The sequence below is a fragment of the Oreochromis niloticus genome, linkage group LG8, assembly GCF_001858045.2.
Source record: "Oreochromis niloticus isolate F11D_XX linkage group LG8, O_niloticus_UMD_NMBU, whole genome shotgun sequence".
Classification (NCBI taxonomy): Eukaryota; Metazoa; Chordata; class Actinopteri; order Cichliformes; family Cichlidae; genus Oreochromis; species Oreochromis niloticus.
In genome coordinates this window covers 4,129,921-4,149,830 of record NC_031973.2, presented here as the reverse complement: position 1 = coordinate 4,149,830, position 19,910 = coordinate 4,129,921, and the positions used below count along the sequence as shown (strand labels likewise).

The 19,910-nt window shown below is 40.3% G+C and overlaps 1 protein-coding gene and 1 long non-coding RNA gene across 3 annotated transcripts in view; one reads left to right on the top strand and one right to left on the bottom strand.

The window, feature by feature from the left end:
* Positions 1 to 19,910, bottom strand: part of fmnl1b (formin-like 1b) — a 39,097-nt gene that overhangs the window by 6,663 nt on the left and 12,524 nt on the right. For both annotated transcript variants that reach the window (XM_025909864.1, XM_005453688.4), the window contains exons 2-21: positions 18,160 to 18,243; positions 17,154 to 17,237; positions 16,197 to 16,270; positions 15,853 to 15,936; positions 15,573 to 15,716; positions 14,443 to 14,530; positions 14,025 to 14,101; positions 13,786 to 13,879; positions 10,968 to 11,042; positions 8,727 to 8,837; positions 8,462 to 8,611; positions 7,480 to 7,581; positions 5,897 to 6,110; positions 5,186 to 5,404; positions 4,601 to 4,725; positions 3,347 to 3,549; positions 3,003 to 3,237; positions 2,582 to 2,650; positions 910 to 990; positions 630 to 759 (exon numbers count right to left, since the gene is read on the bottom strand). In XM_025909864.1, the coding sequence (XP_025765649.1) occupies positions 630 to 759; positions 910 to 990; positions 2,582 to 2,650; positions 3,003 to 3,237; positions 3,347 to 3,549; positions 4,601 to 4,725; positions 5,186 to 5,404; positions 5,897 to 6,110; positions 7,480 to 7,581; positions 8,462 to 8,611; positions 8,727 to 8,837; positions 10,968 to 11,042; positions 13,786 to 13,879; positions 14,025 to 14,101; positions 14,443 to 14,530; positions 15,573 to 15,716; positions 15,853 to 15,936; positions 16,197 to 16,270; positions 17,154 to 17,237; positions 18,160 to 18,243 (2,443 nt within the window). The remainder of the gene's footprint in view (positions 1 to 629; positions 760 to 909; positions 991 to 2,581; positions 2,651 to 3,002; positions 3,238 to 3,346; positions 3,550 to 4,600; positions 4,726 to 5,185; positions 5,405 to 5,896; positions 6,111 to 7,479; positions 7,582 to 8,461; positions 8,612 to 8,726; positions 8,838 to 10,967; positions 11,043 to 13,785; positions 13,880 to 14,024; positions 14,102 to 14,442; positions 14,531 to 15,572; positions 15,717 to 15,852; positions 15,937 to 16,196; positions 16,271 to 17,153; positions 17,238 to 18,159; positions 18,244 to 19,910) is intronic.
* LOC102080917 (uncharacterized) lies at positions 7,590 to 17,461 on the top strand. The gene is made up of 6 exons (XR_001224712.2): positions 7,590 to 8,396; positions 8,483 to 8,560; positions 11,128 to 11,397; positions 12,788 to 12,845; positions 16,217 to 16,289; positions 17,289 to 17,461. It is a non-coding gene; the product is annotated as an uncharacterized LOC102080917 (long non-coding RNA).

The window sequence follows — 19,910 nt, the reverse complement described above, 5'->3', positions numbered from 1 at the left end:
CCATAGCAACTTCTGGTTTTTCTCCAATGGTTGATGAGTGGTTGCAGTAGTTTCGTGTCAGTTACAAGGTAAAAACACGATGCTGCCCTGAAAACGCCCCATGACTGCTTTGGTTTCCAGCAGCTTGCTTTGATCGCGTGTGGTTTACAAGGGAGATTCAGGCTACATCCACATGTACACGGATATTTTGTTAAACACAGATTTTTCTGTGCATTTTGGCCTTTGGTCCTGAGAGTCACTAAAAACAAAGTTTTTCAAACTCCTGCCAGATGAAGATTTTCAGAAACTCAGCTGCATTTACACGTGGAGATGAAAAAATGCGATTTTGTCTCGTAAGATCAAAGTTATGTGCCTTTACCTCCCTTTTGACTACACCCCGTCTTTTGATTGGCCAGCATTTCTTCACAGTTAGGATTATATCACCACCTGTCAGGAATTATACTCTACCACTCCAAAAAAACTGTGCTTTATTTCTTTATTTATTTGCAGCTTTTTTACATAGTTGAGTTAATCTATAGTTACTTAATTTGGGGGGGAAGTACTGAGTCCTCTTGGATATTGGACCTTTGTAAACTGTGACGGGAGTTCAGCCATCAATAATTACTGTACACCTGTGAGGATGTGCTTACCAAGTGACGCCTTATCCAGGAAGTGCAGCTCTGTGTGGAAGGATTGCAGCTCTGGGTATTTCTCCTGGATGATGTTGACGATGAAGTGCATAAGCGTCTGTTTACGGTCTGTAGATTTGGTGTCCAACAGCTTGGAAGAGTCAGCAAAGAATGAAAAGTCTGACATTAGATTGATAAAAACAACAGGTTGAACTAAATATTCTTGGATTATCTACAGAAATAGCAACTGAAGCAAAAAGCCATCTGTAGCTGCAGAAAAAAGCTACATTCATTTTCTCACCAAGTCTAAGCTTTGCAGACGGAAGCCATATGCTGCTCCTCGCTTGCTGCTGTTCATGTAGTTTCCAAATGCCAAGATGATCTTTACATCAGAAACAGACAGAAAACTATGTTGTCAGATGTGACACAAAGTGACAACATGTGTGATATACAGCCCACACCGACTCAAAAATAAACCTGCAGTGAAAAACAAAACTTGAAATCTGCCACAGAGTTAAAACAAAAACTCTCCATTTCCAGAAACAACTCATTGTTGTTTTTATGCCACTTGAAATTTAGGAAAAAAGCAACAACCAAAGTTGAAGGAAAAAGCGAGACAAATTCCTCAGAGTTAAAGACACAGCATGTTTGGTCTCATATTACAGCAGGAGGCTACTTTCCCAGAACTGCTGAACTGGACCTGAAATTACTCCCATCAAAGCCTAAAAACACTCTTTTCTCAAACTACAGTACACCACAAAATACCACAAAATACTTGAAATGCACATAAAGTGGCGATTTCTGCTGGTAAAAAGAATCAAGGCGAGCAAAAGGGAAGTTCCTCTAATGTATAAAACACATTTTTTCCTGTTATGAGAAGTTTTCCCCTTCATAATAACTGCACAGTGGATGAACATCCAATTGAAAAAATGGGCATAGTTGCCTTAATTAACAGGTGTTGGAAACAGGAAGTTGTGGCCCATTACTACCTGCTAGGCCTCACCTCTGCTAACTGGCTCATGCTTGACTCCTGACTCCTTTCTTTTACATGTCAAAGTTTCCTTGAGCAAGATGTTAAATTGTCACTGGTGGATCCATCAGTGTTAGTACAAGTGATTGTTAGCAAAGGCTAAAAGGCACAGAACAATGTGAATGGGTGAATGAGGCTTATAGCAGAAAGCAGTGTATAAGTACCAGTCTGTGAGACAAATTATAAGGCTCTGTTTTTCTAGTGTTCTAGGTTTCTGCCACTAACTAATTAACAAGTATCAGTGTCCTTGTATTGCATGTATACAGTGCACTGATACAGCTCACTAACCCAGTGCTGTCTAACTCCAGGCCTCAAGGGCCGGTGTCCTGCAGGTTTAAGATGTGTCCTTGATCCACCACAGCTGATTTGAATGGTTAAATGACCTCCTCAGCATGTCTTGAAGTTCTCCAGAGACCTGGTAATGAACTAACCATTTAATTCAGGTGTGCTGACCCAGGGTGAGATCTAAAACCTGCAGGACACCGGCCCTCGAGGCCTGGAGTTGGCCAAGCCTGCACTACCCAAACTAGTGTTACTTGACATCTTACCACTGCACCTTCATCTAAATATGGTCACTTCTGGGAACAAAAAACACCACAAAATGCTAACGTTGAGGCTCCATTACAAACAGATGGTCCATCATTTATTTACAGTTTATGTGAAATCTTGGTTGAATATTTACAGTGAATGTGTTTCCTTTGTTTTGCTGAGAGCCCCCAGCAACCTGGATTTTAAAATCAAATTAGAAGAAGAATAAAAAAATGTTTTATGCCAGGATTTTATTGTAATTTTTAATGCTAATTAGGAGGTCAGTGACTTTGATTCCATTTTGGTGTTGCTGAGGATTCACAGGAACTCACAGAGAAGCAGGCCTGACCAGCAAAGTTTATTATTCAGTCATGAACTGGAGCTCTTTGACACTTCAAATAAAAGTAAGAATCACCTCAAGAATTTTCTTCAGCTTAGTGGAAGATTTGATGGACATCGAGGCTGCGATGATGGCATTCAGTTGCTGTAAGAAGTAATGCAGAGATCAGTGTTGCACATTACAGTATACACTAACATTTTATTTTAAAGGACTAGTTCTACTTTTTGTAATTCTCAGAGTCAGATGTCAAGAGTGATTCCACAGTAAATATAAAGCCAGAGTGCTGATAAGGAGAAATTTCCCCGCGCTAACCCTCATTACCAGAATAAATGCCTTTTATTCCTAGAAGTGGGCTTTTATTCAGCCCACTTCTAGGAATAAACTCTAACAAACTGACTGCCTTTTCCTCGGCATGACTGTGAAATCCCCTATTGTAAACTTTGCTTCATTCTCTTTCCTTAAATACAGTTCAACTGGTGTCCAACCGTGGACTCACAGGCTGTATCAGCTGGACGCTCTCAGGGAAATTGCCCATGAAGGTGAGAGCGCTGATGCGCTGGGAAAGCCGTGGGATCTTGCTGAAGCGCACCATGAAGCGGTCCTCCTCGCTGAGCTCGTCCAGGGGCCTGCCCTCGCACTCGTAGTTGTGGATGAGCTTCATTTCATACTCGGTGGGGATGAAACGCTCCAGCAGCTCGAGGAAGTCCAGGCTCAGAGCTTTCAGGTTGTACCTGCAGGGACGGCGCACATTCTGAATATAAAGTGTCTTTGCAATATATTCAGATTTTCTTTTTATTGCCGTATTATTCAGCTGATGCACAAACAGGTTTTAACACATACGTCTCAATGACACAGCAGATATCAGAGGCAGCCATTCCTTCTTTACGCAGGGTGATGGCCAGGTTTTTGGCCCTGTTGGGCTCCATTAGAGACACTTTACTGGGACTCTTGTGGGCCATTTTCTTCTTTAGGGTTCCCAGATCTACAGGGGTCGACTGGGCTTTGGTCTTAAACTGCTCCTCAAAGGCAGCCATGTTTAGCTCCTAATAACAGAGTTCAAATACAGAAACATAGACCATTAAGATTTTTTTAACACTCAGATTAAACTTTCACTTTCTTTTTTTTTTACTGTAAGTCACATAGCAGCTTATTACAGACTAAACTCTTCATGATAAAGTACATGATTGCTGAAAAGAAATAACTGGAAAAATTGTTCTAAAGATTATTTTCAATTTAGTTTTGTTCTTTTTAAAATACTCACAAAAGTTTGCAAATAGAGAAAAGCATGGGAGAATATCCATGGATTCAAGTGATGTAGAATACATGCAAGTTCCCATGATAATACATTATCTGTCTTAATAGGACTGACTGCACGAATATAGAAGAAAAGCATGTTGTTGTTGTTTTCTGCTAAACAATTTGCACCACATTTGGATTAAAACCCAACCCACCACCTCCACATCCAAAAATGAAGCCAGTGCAGAAATACCAAAACAACTGCAGTTCCACTAATGGCCACTGGAGGCTGACTCCAAACCTGTGGTCATCCCCATAGACTCTCATGTTAAAATGTCCAGCAGCACTGCAGAGTGTGTTGACAGCCTGGCATAAAACACTGTTTGGGTCTCTACGGGTGGTTTCCACCTTCAGCTGTTCAGGAGTTGAAGGTGGAACTGTTCCACCTTCAAATAAACCCTCAGGAGGTGAGGGTTTATTTGTTTGTTTATTTGTTTGGTTGTTTTTTTAATAATTCATCTGCCCAGTGTTTGTGGTGCCTTTTGTTGGATGTTTAATAAATTATTTGACAAAATGACTTTTCAAGAACTTTGTTTTCCCACTTTAGTCACTTTTTCGAGCATAATTAGTCTGTTACTTACTAATTAGCTTTGTCTGTGTGCAGCTTTTCCTAACCAGACTAGCTAAACCTACCTGAAAACTTAGCACAGCACCCTCTCACTCCAAATTAAGCCTCCAAAATGCAACGACCAAAACCAGCAGGTGTGGTCATTTTGACTGCGTGCATCTTTTAAATACTGTCTATGCAGGAGGCCAGGTCCAGATGTTTATGGGACAGCAGAGGAAACATGAACAAACCTCTAAGATGCGCTCGTCGTCCAGCTCGCTGAAGATTGTTCCCGCCACCTGGTTGGATTTGAGGGCCTGCCAGTTGAACAGCGGCATGCGGTATTTGGTTTGAATGGCCTTCTTCTTTTTACAGTCTGTAAGAGAAATGTTTGTCTTGTAACAGAGATATCTTCCCAAACACTGCATCGGGGAAGCTGCCGTTTGTTAGTTTCACAAGAAAAGACACTGAAATGTTTACTAAAAGTTCCCAAAGTGGATCTGGAAAATGATTATCAAGGCAGGAATCAGGCAAACTTTGGTTTCTCCAACATGTCTCCACTCTCTGTCATAGTTCTTGATTTTATATAAAGTTTAACAATTTTTAAATCTCTACAATCAGTTCGATAAAAGCTGGAAAAACTCCAGGACACCTCCAGCAGGTTTTTGCTTGTTGTAATCATTCCTCATTTTCAAATTTGATGTAAAAAAAAAGTCTTTTCTTTAAGATATAAAGCACAAGAAAATAAAATATGAACAAAAATTGTTAAACCTTTGATTGTTTTTAAAGACTAGTAAGTCTTTAAGACCTTCACTTTGCTCTGATTGTGGACTCACTTGAGGTCCCCGCAGTCGCATCTGCTGACGCCTGCGTCCTTCCGCCTCCAGAAGGCAGGAGAGCTGCTGGTGGTGGAGGAGGTGGGGGTGGAGCTGTGGTTGAGGACGGAGCTGGAAGTGGAGGAGGAGGAGGAGGAGCTTGTACCGACTCCGACTGTGGAGGAGCTTCTGTTGTAGGAACGGCCTGAAGGTTGTTTCCTGTATCGACCTGATCTGCAGCTGTCAGGAAATAATCTACATATTAACTCGCAGTTACAGTGTAGCTGTAATTAAGGAAAATTAAGGAATAAATCTGATTACAAGAATCAATATCCCATAATGGTGCCCGTCAGGGAAATACAAAGAGCTTCTTATTATCCGCACACCAAGGTCTGAAGTATCACCTCGAACTGACGATGCAGTTTTCAGACTCGATGGCGGTTTCAGATCTTTTGATCTCCTATCTTGAGTTATAAAAACAGAAATCAAAGGTAGGCCTAGTCTATGTGCAGGTAAGTTACCATGAAAATGTGCCACCACTGCATCACCTTTGTAATGCTGTAAACCCAGAGTTCACCTTGCAGTTACCTGGATAGATGTAGCACAGGTATCTGGTCACTAAAAAAGGGAACTTCTGAATCCAGCTCATAAAACTCAAACTTGAATTGTTCACGCTGTGAGTGTGTGTGTGGTTACTGAGGATTTAGGAAGGTGTGATAAAACAGTGCCGACCTTTCTGCTTCATGTTCTGCTGCACCACCTGAACATCTAGGTGTCCAGAGGAAGAGCGCCCCATTTGGACAAGACCCTGGTCCACCAGAGCCTGAACTTTGACCTCGAGCTCCTTCAGGGCCTGGGTGTCTTGTTCTCTCTCCTGCCTGAGCTCCTGTTCTTGCTCTCGCAGCTGCAGCAGAATCACCTGCGAGCGAGACTCCCGCAGACTCTCCTGTGACACAGAAGCAGATGTGTCGTATACAGAACTTTAATCAGGCTGGACCTGTTCTGTCAGCTTTAAAAAAAAGAAAGAAAGAAATATGTGATCTGGTGTGATCTTCATGGCAAAAGAACATGCATGCTCACAGCACTTTGGCTCATTAATATGCAGATTTATGCAGCTGCAACACTAAAATCTAATCAGATCACAGTCACCAGGTGGAGTACCTGCGGTGAGAGAGCTGCTATGTGCTTTTTCTTGACTAACGTTCACAAGAACAATCAGTCTCTCCCTAATTAAGCCAATTAGTTCCTCCATTTTCAAAGCTGTACTTCAATGCCAACACGTTTGTCTCTGCACGCTACATGTCTGATATTAATTTGAACTCATCAGCCTGAAGTGAGAAAGAGAATTCAGCATCTCAGGAAGCATTTCTTTCCTCGTTAGCATTCAAATTTATGCAGAAAGGTGCTTAAAAATCAAATCACATCTCTTCCATGTGGAGGACATGTGGTGCAGGTGTGAGGTTTCTGCATACTGTAGTTATCGTGTTCGTCATAGTGGGTCACAGCTTTGGGACAGCAAAACAGGGGAAATTTAATTGGACCCTGATGGAAAAGAACGATGGCTACAGGTTATTAAGATACTGGCAGAGCTGAGCGATTGATTTTTTTCCTCTCTGTAAAACAAACAAAAAGACGAAGATCACTGGCCGAGCTTTTATCCTTCCTCGTGTTGGAACCACAAACAAAAATATCAAGCAGCAAAAACTCTATAAGGCAGAATTGAGTGGGTTTTTTTTTTAAGTCTTTATCAGTAAATGGATTTGAACTGAGCCCTGAGCTAAAAAACAGGTTCAAGCAACTCTGAGTTTAACCATAAACACCGAGTTATCAGTTCTAGAAAAGCTGATCAGTTATTTCAGTTTATTATTAAATTTTGCAAAACTGCACTTTTTTTTTTTACTTTATCTTTTGCACAATTTAAAAACAAAGGAGTTCAAATACTTTCTTTTTTTTTAAATGTGGAACTAATTTGGAGACAGTAAAAACCATAAATGTACTGTACTCTTAAAAAAGGGGATTACTTATGAACTATTTCTCTGCTGGTGTTTAAGAGAAGACACACAAATAAAAGCACAGAAACATGAAATGGATTATTATGTCTTCATATAGGCCTTTTTTTCTGTTACTAAGCTTTTACATTACAAGCCACGTTCACCCATTTACCTTATTCTAGGAACCTTTATCTGTCACATGGTGACACGATGTGGATTCATGTTTGATATGTTGGCTCTGATGTTTCTGTTACCATCTGATTGCTTGGCACTGTCTGTGTTTCTGTAGGAAAAACATGTAAGCATGAACTCGCTGGTCTCTACCTTCAGGAGCTCCACTTCTTTGGTGGTCTGAATGAGCTTCTTCTCAAGCTCGGAGGCTTTCTCCATCGCCTCAGTCTCGGTCTCCTGAAGTCTGCTGCTGAGCTGTGACACCAGAGTGGTCATGGGTAATGGGGAAATGTATTTTTACACAGAGAGCAGCAAACATAGAAGAAAACTAACAGTAAAGTGGATTTATAATGTATTACATTTTCTCTCATGTATGTACTGCTTGTGTAATTTTGAGTTTACAAAAAAAACTGACATAATTCCTACATGATTAATATCACAGTAATGTTTAAAGTTTTCATTACCAGACTAATCAAGGTCATAAAATTTCACCCAAACATCTTTTTGTATAGATAATCTCAATAGTAACCGCATGTTTCTGCTGGAGAGTTTAACACATAGTATGATTTTTTCTTTGGTAGCTTAATTTTAAAAAATATGCATTTTACTAGAGAAGGAAGCTAACACGAATAAGCTAGGCTAAGCTAGTTAGCTTTAGAGCCATGAGTCTATCGGCTTCCTGTTAACTGCATCATTCAACAGATTCAGCTGCTGCTTCATTTGTGTGATATAATGTGGCAGCCATGAAATTATTTAATTTCTTAAACACAAAAATGGAGGAAATGTCTCAATTAGACTTAGATTTGGGTTATCTAATAAGCTAGCTGTATTTAATAAAAGAAACAATTGCAGTTTTGCTTTAAATCAATAAAGTTGGAAAATATTCAGGTTTATTTCAGCCTGATGTATTTCCTGTTATTCTGTAGTGTTTTTTGAAAGGTGAATAAATATCGGCTCTGACAACGACACTGCATGAGGAGGTCCATGTGACCATTGCACCTGTGAGCGTGTTCATCCACACTCACAGGATTATTTGAAAACCTGTCCTGGCCAGAATGATGGAAATCATGGTGATAATATTATGATACAGGCTGTCTTTAAGGTTAGTTTGTATTTAATGCATTTACATCCAGACCTGCGCGTTGTGTTCCTGCAGTTCCTCCATGTGTTCTAGCAATGCGTTCTTGGTCTCAGCATCTTCCAGCAAAGCGCCCACATCGAAGATGTTGTCCAGGTAGGCCTGAATCTGCACCAGCAGTCTGTCGCTCTCTGTGAACTTCAATTTCTACAAAGAGAAAAGACCAGAGTGAAAAATAATCAACACATTTTAACTGAAAGCTGTGACTCTGAGTCTAAGATAAGTTTAAAGCTGTTAATTTAGCATACAAGGTTACACTTGCCTCCAGGTAATCATCCAGGCCATGCTGCGTGAACTCGTACTGGAGGTGGACTCTGAAGTTCATGTTTTCCACTGAGTGGACCACAATGTTGATGAACTGCATACAGGCAACCTGGTGGGCAAAAAGAATGAACTTATACAACATGAACCAGCCTCGCCTACTCAGACCAGTGTCCAGTGACCAGATTAGGATTCTGAGGATTGCAGCAACCAAAATGGCTTCAAAAAAGACTTGACAAACCAATAGGTGACATCACAGTGGCTACAAGTTTAAAAGTTTACATTCACAACATAAAGAAAGTCTGCTTACAGAGAGCAGAACGTCAGTAGAGCTATTGAAAGCGAGGAGGCCAAACTGCTGACACGAGCAGCTGCTGCACAATATTAGACACGAGCTTCAGAACACGACATGTGAACAAGTACCGCTGACATAAAATGTTTCACACAGGCTTGGTAATGTTCATTTTGGTGGAAGGCATATTTTGTGACCTCAGACCATCTGCTTCTCAGTGAAGTTGTTGTTAATTGTCCAGAGTTTCCCACTTTGAGTTTGTTAAGTTTAAAGAGGCCAATTAAAAGTTCTGCAGATTTCAAGCCGACTCAAACGCAGCCCCAGACAGCTGGCAGCCGCTCCTACAGCTGACTGAGGAAACACTGAAAACCTTTAAAACTAAACTCGCTAATTGTTCTTTTTTCTCCAATAAACAACTGCAGCAATAATCACTTCTCAGGGGTGAGATTGTGTTGCGTTTCCTTTTGTTACTACAAACTCATTAACTTCAGTTATTAGATTGTTATCTCGGGCTCCGGGAAGCTGCAGTTAGCATTTTTCTTTTTTGTTTCCTGATCGATTCTTTGATTAGTCGAGGAGTTTTTTTTCCTCCCGTCTCCAAAAGTAACCTTAAATAAACTCCTCTCCTGCAAATTTTCGACACCATTAAATTAAATTCTGAATTCGCGGCAGACTTTGGATTACCGTCCTCAGCTGTTCTACTTACAGCTCTGATCTTGTTTAAAAGAAAGTGGAGAACAAACTTTTAGAAATACACAAGCCGGGCTTATTCACAGCACTCTGCATATTATATATAATTGCACACAATCTGTCTAATTAAAAGAAAAGCTGTCATTTCACGAAAGGCTCAGCCTGAAAGCTTTCAATTATAAAAACTAATTACCCCTATTCTTTATTATTTTAGCTTGTTTTTGTAAATTCTCACACAAAGGAGGTTTTTTTTCAGAGGCAGACTTTTTGTGTGCGAGAGCAAAATGTGCACATAAATAATAGATTTATTCATTTTTTCTGGCAGTTACCAGTATTAGAAAAACACCACCAGTCAACTCCAACTGAAGCTCCATCTCAGATCTACACTTAATCAATCAACAAATGATTTACAATAATCTGCTGCAGCTGTACAGACATGAGGAGAGATTGTTAAATCACAGGTGCTATAAACACAAACAATTTCCAAGGGAATTTCACATCCCTGATGATTATGCATTTCTTTGAAAAAGAAAAGCATAATTCAAATAAAATGTTAATGCTGAAATAACACTGACAAAGCATCAACCTGGAGGGATTCAAAAATTAAACTGTAGTAATGTCAGTTTAGAGCTGGCCTTATTCAACCTGAGGATAAGATCGAAACTCATTAAGAGGCCAGAGACTGACCAGTTAGATCACAAACGTCATTCCTGCTGACAGGTTTGTCGATTGCTTAAGGGGACTCCACATCTGGCAGCTCCACATGTTGGATTTGGCAGTTTTTATGCCAGATGCTCTTCCTAACACAGCCGCAAAGGGATCTGTGTCTCCTCCTGGGAATAAACCTGGGATCTTTTGCTTGTTAGACAAAAAACTGAACATTTGCCAAAAAGACAAATGTGACGTATTTTTATGGATCTGCTGAATCGTTTTAGACTTTCCAGCTCATCGCATTAAAACTTCACAGCTTGTAAAGCAGGTTTAGAATAACAAACATTTGTTACTTTGAAGTCTTGCACGGCCTTGCTCTCACATTATAGACTTACCTGATCTTTAAATCTGGTCATCTTCCAAATTAATCACACTCTTTTTCTGGTTCTATGTCATGTTTTTATCTCCTGTTCTTTTGTTATCTGTGCACTTTTCTTTTTTATGTTGATGTTTTCTACTCTACAAATACATTTTCATATGTTGTAATTACATTGTGAACCTGAAAAGAGAGTTTTGCATGCATGTATTTGAATGCAATTGCTGCTTTACCATGAAGTCGATGTTGCTTTCTTCATTGTGGAAATACTCAATGAGCTTCTCGAATCGGTTTTTCTCCCCACAAACCTGAAAATAATAATAATAATAAACATCAGATCAAACAACAGCTGAGTATACAACCCTCTTATTCTTTTTATTGTGCTCATTGCAGGTTTATAGGTGACGTCCGTGGAGATTTGGAGCTTGCTGCCTTCCCCGTGTGTGCACACATGGGGGCAGTGTGCTCACACAGAAACATTGTTACAGCCGTAACGACGCATCAGGATTTCAGCAAACATGCGGTCTAATATAACAGCGCAGCGTTGAGAGAGAGGAGGCTCTGTCGGCTGCTGTTTGTGGAGAATTTCAGCTCATTTCAGGGACAAACAGAAATAATGGTTGTAATAAAACCAGCGCGGGATGATTGCAGCTCGCTCTGCAGGTGCAAACAATCCCCGGTGTTTGTGTGCCACATGATTGCCTGGCAGGGAAAACGTGGCTTCTTTATGACTGTGTTTTCCTAACTGCTGGCATGTCAGCAGGTTCCCTGTCTCATCCGTTGCTGTGTGGTAATCTGCCTGCCCCGTTCTTGCCCACTCATGTCTGCTGAATAATGCAGCAGGCCAATCGAACAGCCAGCACAACCCTAAACAAAGCCCATGTTCTGCTGCTGAGGGACACATGAGCCAGCTCCTGGCCCTGCGCCCGCCCGCCTCTATCGCTCTCCCCATCTTCCTCCAGCTCTCGCCCACACACACATGCCGATACTGCTGCGGCACCGACGACAAGCGCCGCTCACGGTGACACTCGAGTCACAGCTCTGATAATCGATGCCACATTAATCAAACGGGTTAAAGCTGATGCAGCCAGAGGGTTTACAAATGGATGGGTGTTTAATTCATCACATTTTTTTACATGGATATAAAAGTCTTATTAAAAAAACTCCACAAACACCAAAACATAAAAGAATGGGATTGACATGAACACGCAGAGAAATCTTGTTTTCTGCCTTAACGACTTAACGACCAGCCAGCCAACCAATTCCCAGGGATATTGCATGGTAGGTGAAATTTCAGAGCACTCTAAAGATCTCTGAATACCATCCATCCATTCAGAGGAGGACAGACCCATGTCTCCTCTTCAGGCTGTGCCAGCAGGCCCCATGGGCTAAGGCTTTGCCACTAGGCACTCTCCCTTGCCCACTCCCCAGGCCTGGCTCCAGGGTGGTGCCCCAGTTACTCTATGCCAGGCAGGGTAAACTGGACCCTGGATTCTTTGTTTTTCATGTCATCATCTGAATGACTCTTCATTTGCCCCTTCACCCAGGACTAATCTGCCTTGGGAGACAGTGCAGAAAGCCCCGGACAACATAGCCTCTGTGATCACTGGGACACACATGTTTGGCGAACGGAGTGAATTAAGACAGCTTTTTTTTAAAGCAGAAGACAACTCAAACCCAGTATAAGAGAAATAGGGATTATTTTAAACTGTGAATGATACAAAGCTACCCTAGTCAGATCCTTTAATGAAAATACAGAGCGAGAAATAGAGAAAAGATCCTCTTTAAGTATAAATTGAAATAAAATTGTTCTGTGTTTTGTACTCCTCCAGGGTAAATGCATTATTTAAGATGAGCTCAAATGTGAAATGTGCTCAAATTTTAATATTTAAATTAACATAACAGTGACCAAAGAAGCAATTTAATAAGAGGAGTCAGTTTAGCTCACTGAAAGTAACTGAAAGAAGCTGAATGGATTTCTGCTTGTTGCAGAGCAGCTTTTAACTTCCTGAATGTTTTCTCCTGGTTCAGGTTTATGTTTCTGTCTCCACAGCCACAGGAAGCAACAGGTGCTGCTTTTTCGATCAAAGACAGGAGAAGGCCAAGGAGAGGTGAGAGGCCGCTCAGCAAGTGTTTCACATACTTATGCCTCTTTGGTCAGTGTTGTTTGGTGGAGGAACAGCTGGACTGAGCAGCTGACGGTGGGCAGCTCGACCTGGGGTTCCCCCATAACCTGCTGGTATGTGAGTGCTGTGCCATGGATCTATGTTAAGCTTCTGATCACTTAAAAACTGTGTGAATGTGAGATGAGTCATCAATGCTGAACACCATCGCTGGCTTTGCACGATCTCTTTGTTCCTGTGGGGGTTTCTCTGGGTATTCTAATCAGTCCAAAGACCTGTTTTTAGGATAATCTATGATTCTAAATTGGCTATAGGTATGTTAGACCTGTGATGGACAAGCAGTCCATTCAAGATGTATCCTAATGACAAGGCAGACCCTAGACCTCTGAACTGGATAAGTGGTTCAGAAAACTGGAAAACAAGGCAGATCTTTGCAGCTCAAATAGCACAAATTATTTACTCTATGACTTAAACCTTCAATTTCAGCCAGATCTCAGCGGATTAACTGATATTTTCCATTATATTTTAAATTATATGTTCATATTATTTTGGTAAGAACTCATAAAAACTACATATAATGAATGTGAATAAAAAATAGTCATTTTAAAATCACTAAATGTCCATATTGGTCTTAAAAATCCGAAACCTTTCGTGCTCTAAATGAGAAACTTGTGGAGAAATCCCCTTTACAGCAAGCGCCCAGCTTAAATCTAACAGGCATGTTTTGATATTACTATTAGAAGCTGTCTCAGCTTATTTCTGGTCATCTTCTTGTTCACCAATGTTGATTAAATCAATCAGAAGCTCAAATTAATTCAGTTAATTAATGTTCACACAGAAAGCAGGGATCTCTTAAAGTAGCAGCTACCAATGACACGCCTGAAAAATACATGAAATGACTGTCAGCCACTGCAATGACTCTACTGACCTCTTTGAAGTTGTCAAAGGCGGCGAGGATGATGTCATGACCTCCTCTCACCAAACACACGGCCGCCAGCAGCTCCAGCACCAGAGCTTTAGTCCTGAAAAGACGATTGACGTTTATGCACTGTGCAATGCCCAGCAACTACTTTAAAGTCCCTCCTGAACCCTACTAGATAATTAACATAACATTTTTCAGCTTATAGTTTAATATAGTTTCATGTTCAGGTTGTGCGTGGTGTTTACCTCGGGTTTCTGTCGTTGAGGCTGAGTGTGATCTCGTTCACGCAGGAGGGATGCTTCATCACTTGGTTAAACCCCGACTAAGTAAAAAAACACAAAAATCTGCCAGCAGTTCTCCAAATAAGATTAAAGAATGAAATGAAACGTGACTGGATTAAGTGGCTCTTGTGCGAACCAGAAAACAATATGAACTGCTGAAATGAAATAATACTTTAAAATTGAACTGAACTCTGACCTTACATATGGCATCTTTTTCTTAATATAAATTTAAAAGGACAAGTGTATAAGTGAATAAGTTTGAATCTGACTTTTTCTGCTACCTTTAGAAAATGACTGATGGGAAATACATAAAAGTTAAACTCCAAAGATCAATAAATAAATAATACATAGATATATAAAGTGTGTAAGTGGTTTTAAGTACCTGGTAGTTCATTATGGCACGCAGACACATGATGCAGAGATGAACATCATCTTTCTGGCTCACAACACGCGAGTTCCTCAAGGCTTTCCTGTTTCAGAGAGGTTAATCAGCCAGGTTTAACTCAGGCTTAACTGAAGAGCTTTAATAAGACCTACAATAGCACTGAAAATAAAGCCAACAATTATTACCCATTTACCCACTTTTTAGGAAGAATATGCCAACTAATTCTTAATGAATTCATTTAGAAATAATTTATTTATTTAGAGTCCATCGTCAGAAACTGCAGACTCTGTTTTGAGAAGCTGAAAAACTTCTGCAGTAAATACTTCAAATAATACTCATGCCAGCCATCATTCACCAGATGAAAACAAAACCACTGAGCGCATGCTCTCATAATGGTATTTTGCGTCACTTAGCGACATGTCTCACATTCACACCTAAGCACACGGCGTCTGAACAAAAAGACCCCAAACACCTACGTATGGAGGCGTACTCGCTATGAGAGGAATGCAGCCACTTCCCATCAGAAAGATAAGAAGGACATGTCTGCAGCTGCTGTGGGACGTCCAAACCAGTGTGCCCACAGCAAAGCCTGCTTTATTGTGCTTCTTCATTAGTCTGTGTGTAAACCAACCTTGAGTCCCCGGATTTGGATTTTTTCACATAACATGCTCATTCCCAAACGAGCTGTTAGGAGTGACCAATCACTCTCACTTATGCATTAAACCAGTGCATCACAGCACACACTCCAAAGGACACTTTATGTGTAAATTAGCCACATCGGCAGCTTTTAAAGTGGTACTAATTGAGTCCCCTGGGTTGAGAGCGAGCTCCTACGATTACATCAGCTGAATGGAAATAGGTCCCTGCAGCCAGCTTCAAGAAATCCTTAACAAATTTTGCAGTGAGATATGGAGGATGGGCGTCCTGTCGATATACCCTCGGCTGTGTGTCTATTTTTGCATGTTTTTGGATAAACACTTAGTGATTAGGGTCAGTTTAACATTTTACTTTTCTCATTTTTCAGAGTATCAATAACATCAGTAAGTAATTTTAATGTAATATCAGTCAAATAAATCAAAGTAGCCCATACATCTATCTCCATGGTTTTGGCGTCTGTCATACTGTACCTGACTGTGAAGGCCTTGCCGCCCTTCAGGGCGCTGTGTGTGGGTGAGTTGCTGGCACTTCTTTTCAGATCTTCCCCTGGTTTGTCAGTAGTTTTGCCTTTGTCTGTGGGCAGCGTGCCATTGTCCACAGTCTCCACCTCATATCTGTGAGTTTCACCATTAAAAGTATTGTTGATTAAGTTTTGTGACCTTCTTGGACTAGCGTGTTTAATTGAGTGACTGTGTGGCTGAGACAGTTCAGTAGTGACTGCTCTGAGATATCTTTTAAGCTGATACCTACGTGACAGCGCTGTGGGCGACAGACAGATAATCCACAAGAACGTCCAAACCCTGGTTCTCCTCATTTAAGAACTCCTGAGCCCAGCTTTAGCAGGACAACACAAAATAAATGTAACTCTTAGGCAGAGCATGGAAAGAAAAGTTAGTAAAGAAGTGTTTTAAAAACACTTACATAAGTTAAAAGTCACAATTTTGCTAATAGACACAATATTTCATTAAATGTGTTGCAGGTGGTTGGAGAATTCACATTTGTATTTCATGCTCCGGTGTAATTTCTGTGATGTAATCAGCTTCTTATCTGCATCAATGGTAAAATCATATTGTACCCACATGGGAGAGACTCACCCAATGTGATTGGTCCTCAGGGAAATCTCCAGCTCTCTCAGGATCTGTGTGGATTCCTGGACGCGTCTCCTAAACTGATAAAGCGTATACAAGGTGAGCATGAGGTCAAAAAATACTTAAAGACATCTTATTATGCTCATTAACAAATCAATATATTAAGTAATTGATCATTATGTGCCTCTCTGCTCTTCGTCCTTTTAAAGCAATCCATTTTTAGTTATTTAGGTTCGGGAAACTGATAATTCAAAACAAACAAACAAAAAAACAACAATTACTAAAGTTAAATGTGGTTCTGCAAGCTGCTGAGCCATCGAGTGGTCTTTGAGTTGCATGCAGAGCTGAATGCACAAAGCTCAGGACTGGATTTGGTTTGCACTTAGTTTGTTAGATAAATCAGCTGAAATACCAATGTTTCAAATACTTTTAGATTACAGGTGATGAAAAAAGTCTGTATATTGCCACAAGGCTTAGCTGGAGATGTGTCAGTGTATACCTAGTGACTAGCCAGGGTAGTTTGGAGGTTTTCTTTTATTATTTTTATAGAATTAAATAGAAACATTTCAGTTATTCTAAACATATAGCCAAGGCTCTATAGTCTATGGCTATTATATATCTATTGGTTTATCCAGGTTTTGGCTTTACATAACATGATAAAGGAATGCTGGATATATTTGCAGTCAGGAACAGGGGTGTCCTAAATATTTTTAATAACTACAGAACAGTTATCACAGCACACAAAGTAACTCTGGCTGAACACATGGGGCCAACTTCATCCCACAAATATTTCTTACAGTAAAATATTTGTGGTGCTTCTCTATTTCCTGCCTCAAAAAGATCAAGAATTTTATCAAAGGGTCAAAAATCAATGAGGCCTTTTCAAAAAGTTAATGGGTTTTTTTTCGAAAACAAAGAGAAGCTTGAAATTGAAATGTTTGATTTGAGTTTGCTCCGATGTACCTTTCGACTGACTCCTCCATGATCCACAAAGCTTTTCAGCTTCTCCAAGTAAGCAGATGGTGGATTCTTCACTTGAAAGCGTTCCTAAAGATGGAGGGAAGAAACATTCAGACCTCTAATTATGTTTGATTGCAGCGCTGCAGCGATGGGGAAGGCAGGGCAGAGCTCAGCCGGGGTCTCACAAGCACAGGCAGTCTGATTACACCGACTCCGTTATGCAAATGGTTGAAATGATTCGACTGCCATGCAGCGGCTACGTTCACACATGCAGTTAAGCTTTTCTCTGTTCACGGCCTTTAATTAAACCAAAAAACCAACAGTTTCTGAAATGTGCCTAACTGTTTACTTGAGAAGCTGTATGACAGCGACGGGTTTCTCTATCGCTCTCGCATCAACACACAGGTTGTTATGGACTCTCTTGTAGTTGCCATGGTGGTGTACAATATTGATGAGCTTCCTTGTGTTAGTGTATACGTAAGTCTGTATTGGTATCCTAAGTTTGGTATTCAGCCATCTACAAGATGTTGAATTTGATTAATTAATTAAAACCGTCCTTTAGCGTTTCTTCTTTTATTTAACTTTAACTGCTTCTCATGTTTGTTTACACTCCAAGCCTATTAACATGTACTTTACTACAAAGCAGAATTTCTTGCTTAGCGAGGAAACTTCACATTTGTCAGTGTTTACATTGCTGTGGTAATTTGTGCTGTATCACTGCCTGCTGAGCAGTGCGTTCATGTAAAAGCCCATAAACCCCAGTGTGCAGGTACTGTAGTAGGAGGGTCTGTAGGTTTTTAAAGTCTTTGTCTTTCACTGTTATGGCTATATAATAATAATTTTTAGGAACATCTTTATTTCAGTTATTTTCTATTGTCTCCAAAACGTGTATTTTCTTAAGCCTTATCGACTTCTCCTCGGAGGCCTTATTTGTTTTTTGAGGCTCACACCATTACAACAGAAAAACTCAGTTAATAATTAAGTCCTGAACAGAATATTAAAAGTCTACCTGGTCACAGATCAGGTCCCACTTCTTCTCACTGTCGTACTGGCTTAGGATCTTGACCTTGTCTGGAGGAAGATTCATCGTGTTCTGGAAGCAGAAACACATTAAATAAACGTTAAAAAGTCAAATCTGTCGATTGGAAGCAAAAACCTGCAGAGCTTTTTCACATTGTTCACTTTTTATTTAGAAGTAAGTCAAAGAAAGTTCCATCAGAGATACAAACGCTGTTGATGGTTCACTTATGTACAGGCACTTATGTTGAATATGACATGTGAAACAAACGCAAACGGAGGCTGTAACATGATATCCACAGGGGAACTATGAAATGAAAATAACACACAGGAAACTCAAAAGAACTGGGATTTACCCCGTTACAGAGGAAAGAGTACTTATGGACATTTATATGCATACACTACAATCATTAGAGTCAGATAAATGTTCCACATTTACAGTTTAATTACACTCAGGTCCTTTTGAAATCACCCATTTTGGTAGTCAAATGTTAATTTGTATTTTGAACAAAGGTGTGTCGGAGCTGCTGCACCACTGAAATCTACCATGAGATTGCTTATAACTTACAATAATTCAGCATTCTTAGTGTACAATTACAAGTACAAACTAGGTAAATGTTGCTCAACACAAACAAGTTACAGTTCATATACTTTGCCTATTAACATGATGCAACAGCATTTACCACAAAAAAAATAAATAAAATTAAAAAAAAATAGTTCTGTGCATGTTCTATTAAGTACAAAAGGACAATTTGACCTTTTTTAAGAAATGCTATTTAAGATTAATATTGTCATATTGATCATTATGCTGATGGCTCACATACATGCAAGGTGCGGTGAGACTGCTCTCTGTAGTCGTCTGGTTGGATGTTGGAGTAACTGAAGCGTTTATTGTGTGAGAATGTGGAGACTTTAAATGCACTCGTTTATCACAGGTCGTTGTAATTGGTCAGTGTGTACTACGCTTCACCGCCGCTAGCTGGAGTCACTAAACTGGACCTCTCCACTGTGTGTAGGCTTTTAAAAGACATATTAAAAAAACAGCACTATTGTGTAGTACAAACCATCCAAATTCTAGTATTTTATCGGTCTGTTACTCAGCACTAAACAGCAGATATCTGTAGCCCCACGTCGCTCTTCTATCTTGTTTTTTACACAGTTGATTACCCACATCCCCTGGTCTATAATGTATTTATTTTTTATCTACAATGGCTCTAATACCCATAAAAATAATTGTACCATGCTACCTTGTAGCTCTTTCTTAAAGAGGCATGTTAAATAAGGGCTACTCTGCGTTATTTCTCATTTTTAAACGGCATCAGACCATGCTGCCACAGTAACCTATATTCTCATTGATCTCTCTGTGCTCTGAATTATTTACAGATACATTCTGTGCTGAAAAACACTCATGTGAATGTGTGAATATGGAGATCTTCCAGGAACCAACATGGTCACAGTCACAGGGTCCTCTCAAGCCCCCCTGACGACATCTTCAATAATTAAAGACTCTGCCGCAGGCCCTGTTATAAGTCTGGCAGTGAGTCACTCTGAGAGTCACAGGTCTTTGTAATTATCAGCTGTATGCTGTCACGTTACACTGCAGTGTCGCAATCAGTTTACTCACATCTAACCTACGTCTCAGAGCGGGATTTTAGCTGTGTGCTGATCCTCCCTTCTGATAAAGTGCAAGTCAGGATGCTGCTCGTTCCATACTCCTGATGTCAGCTGTTTGACAGATGAGTC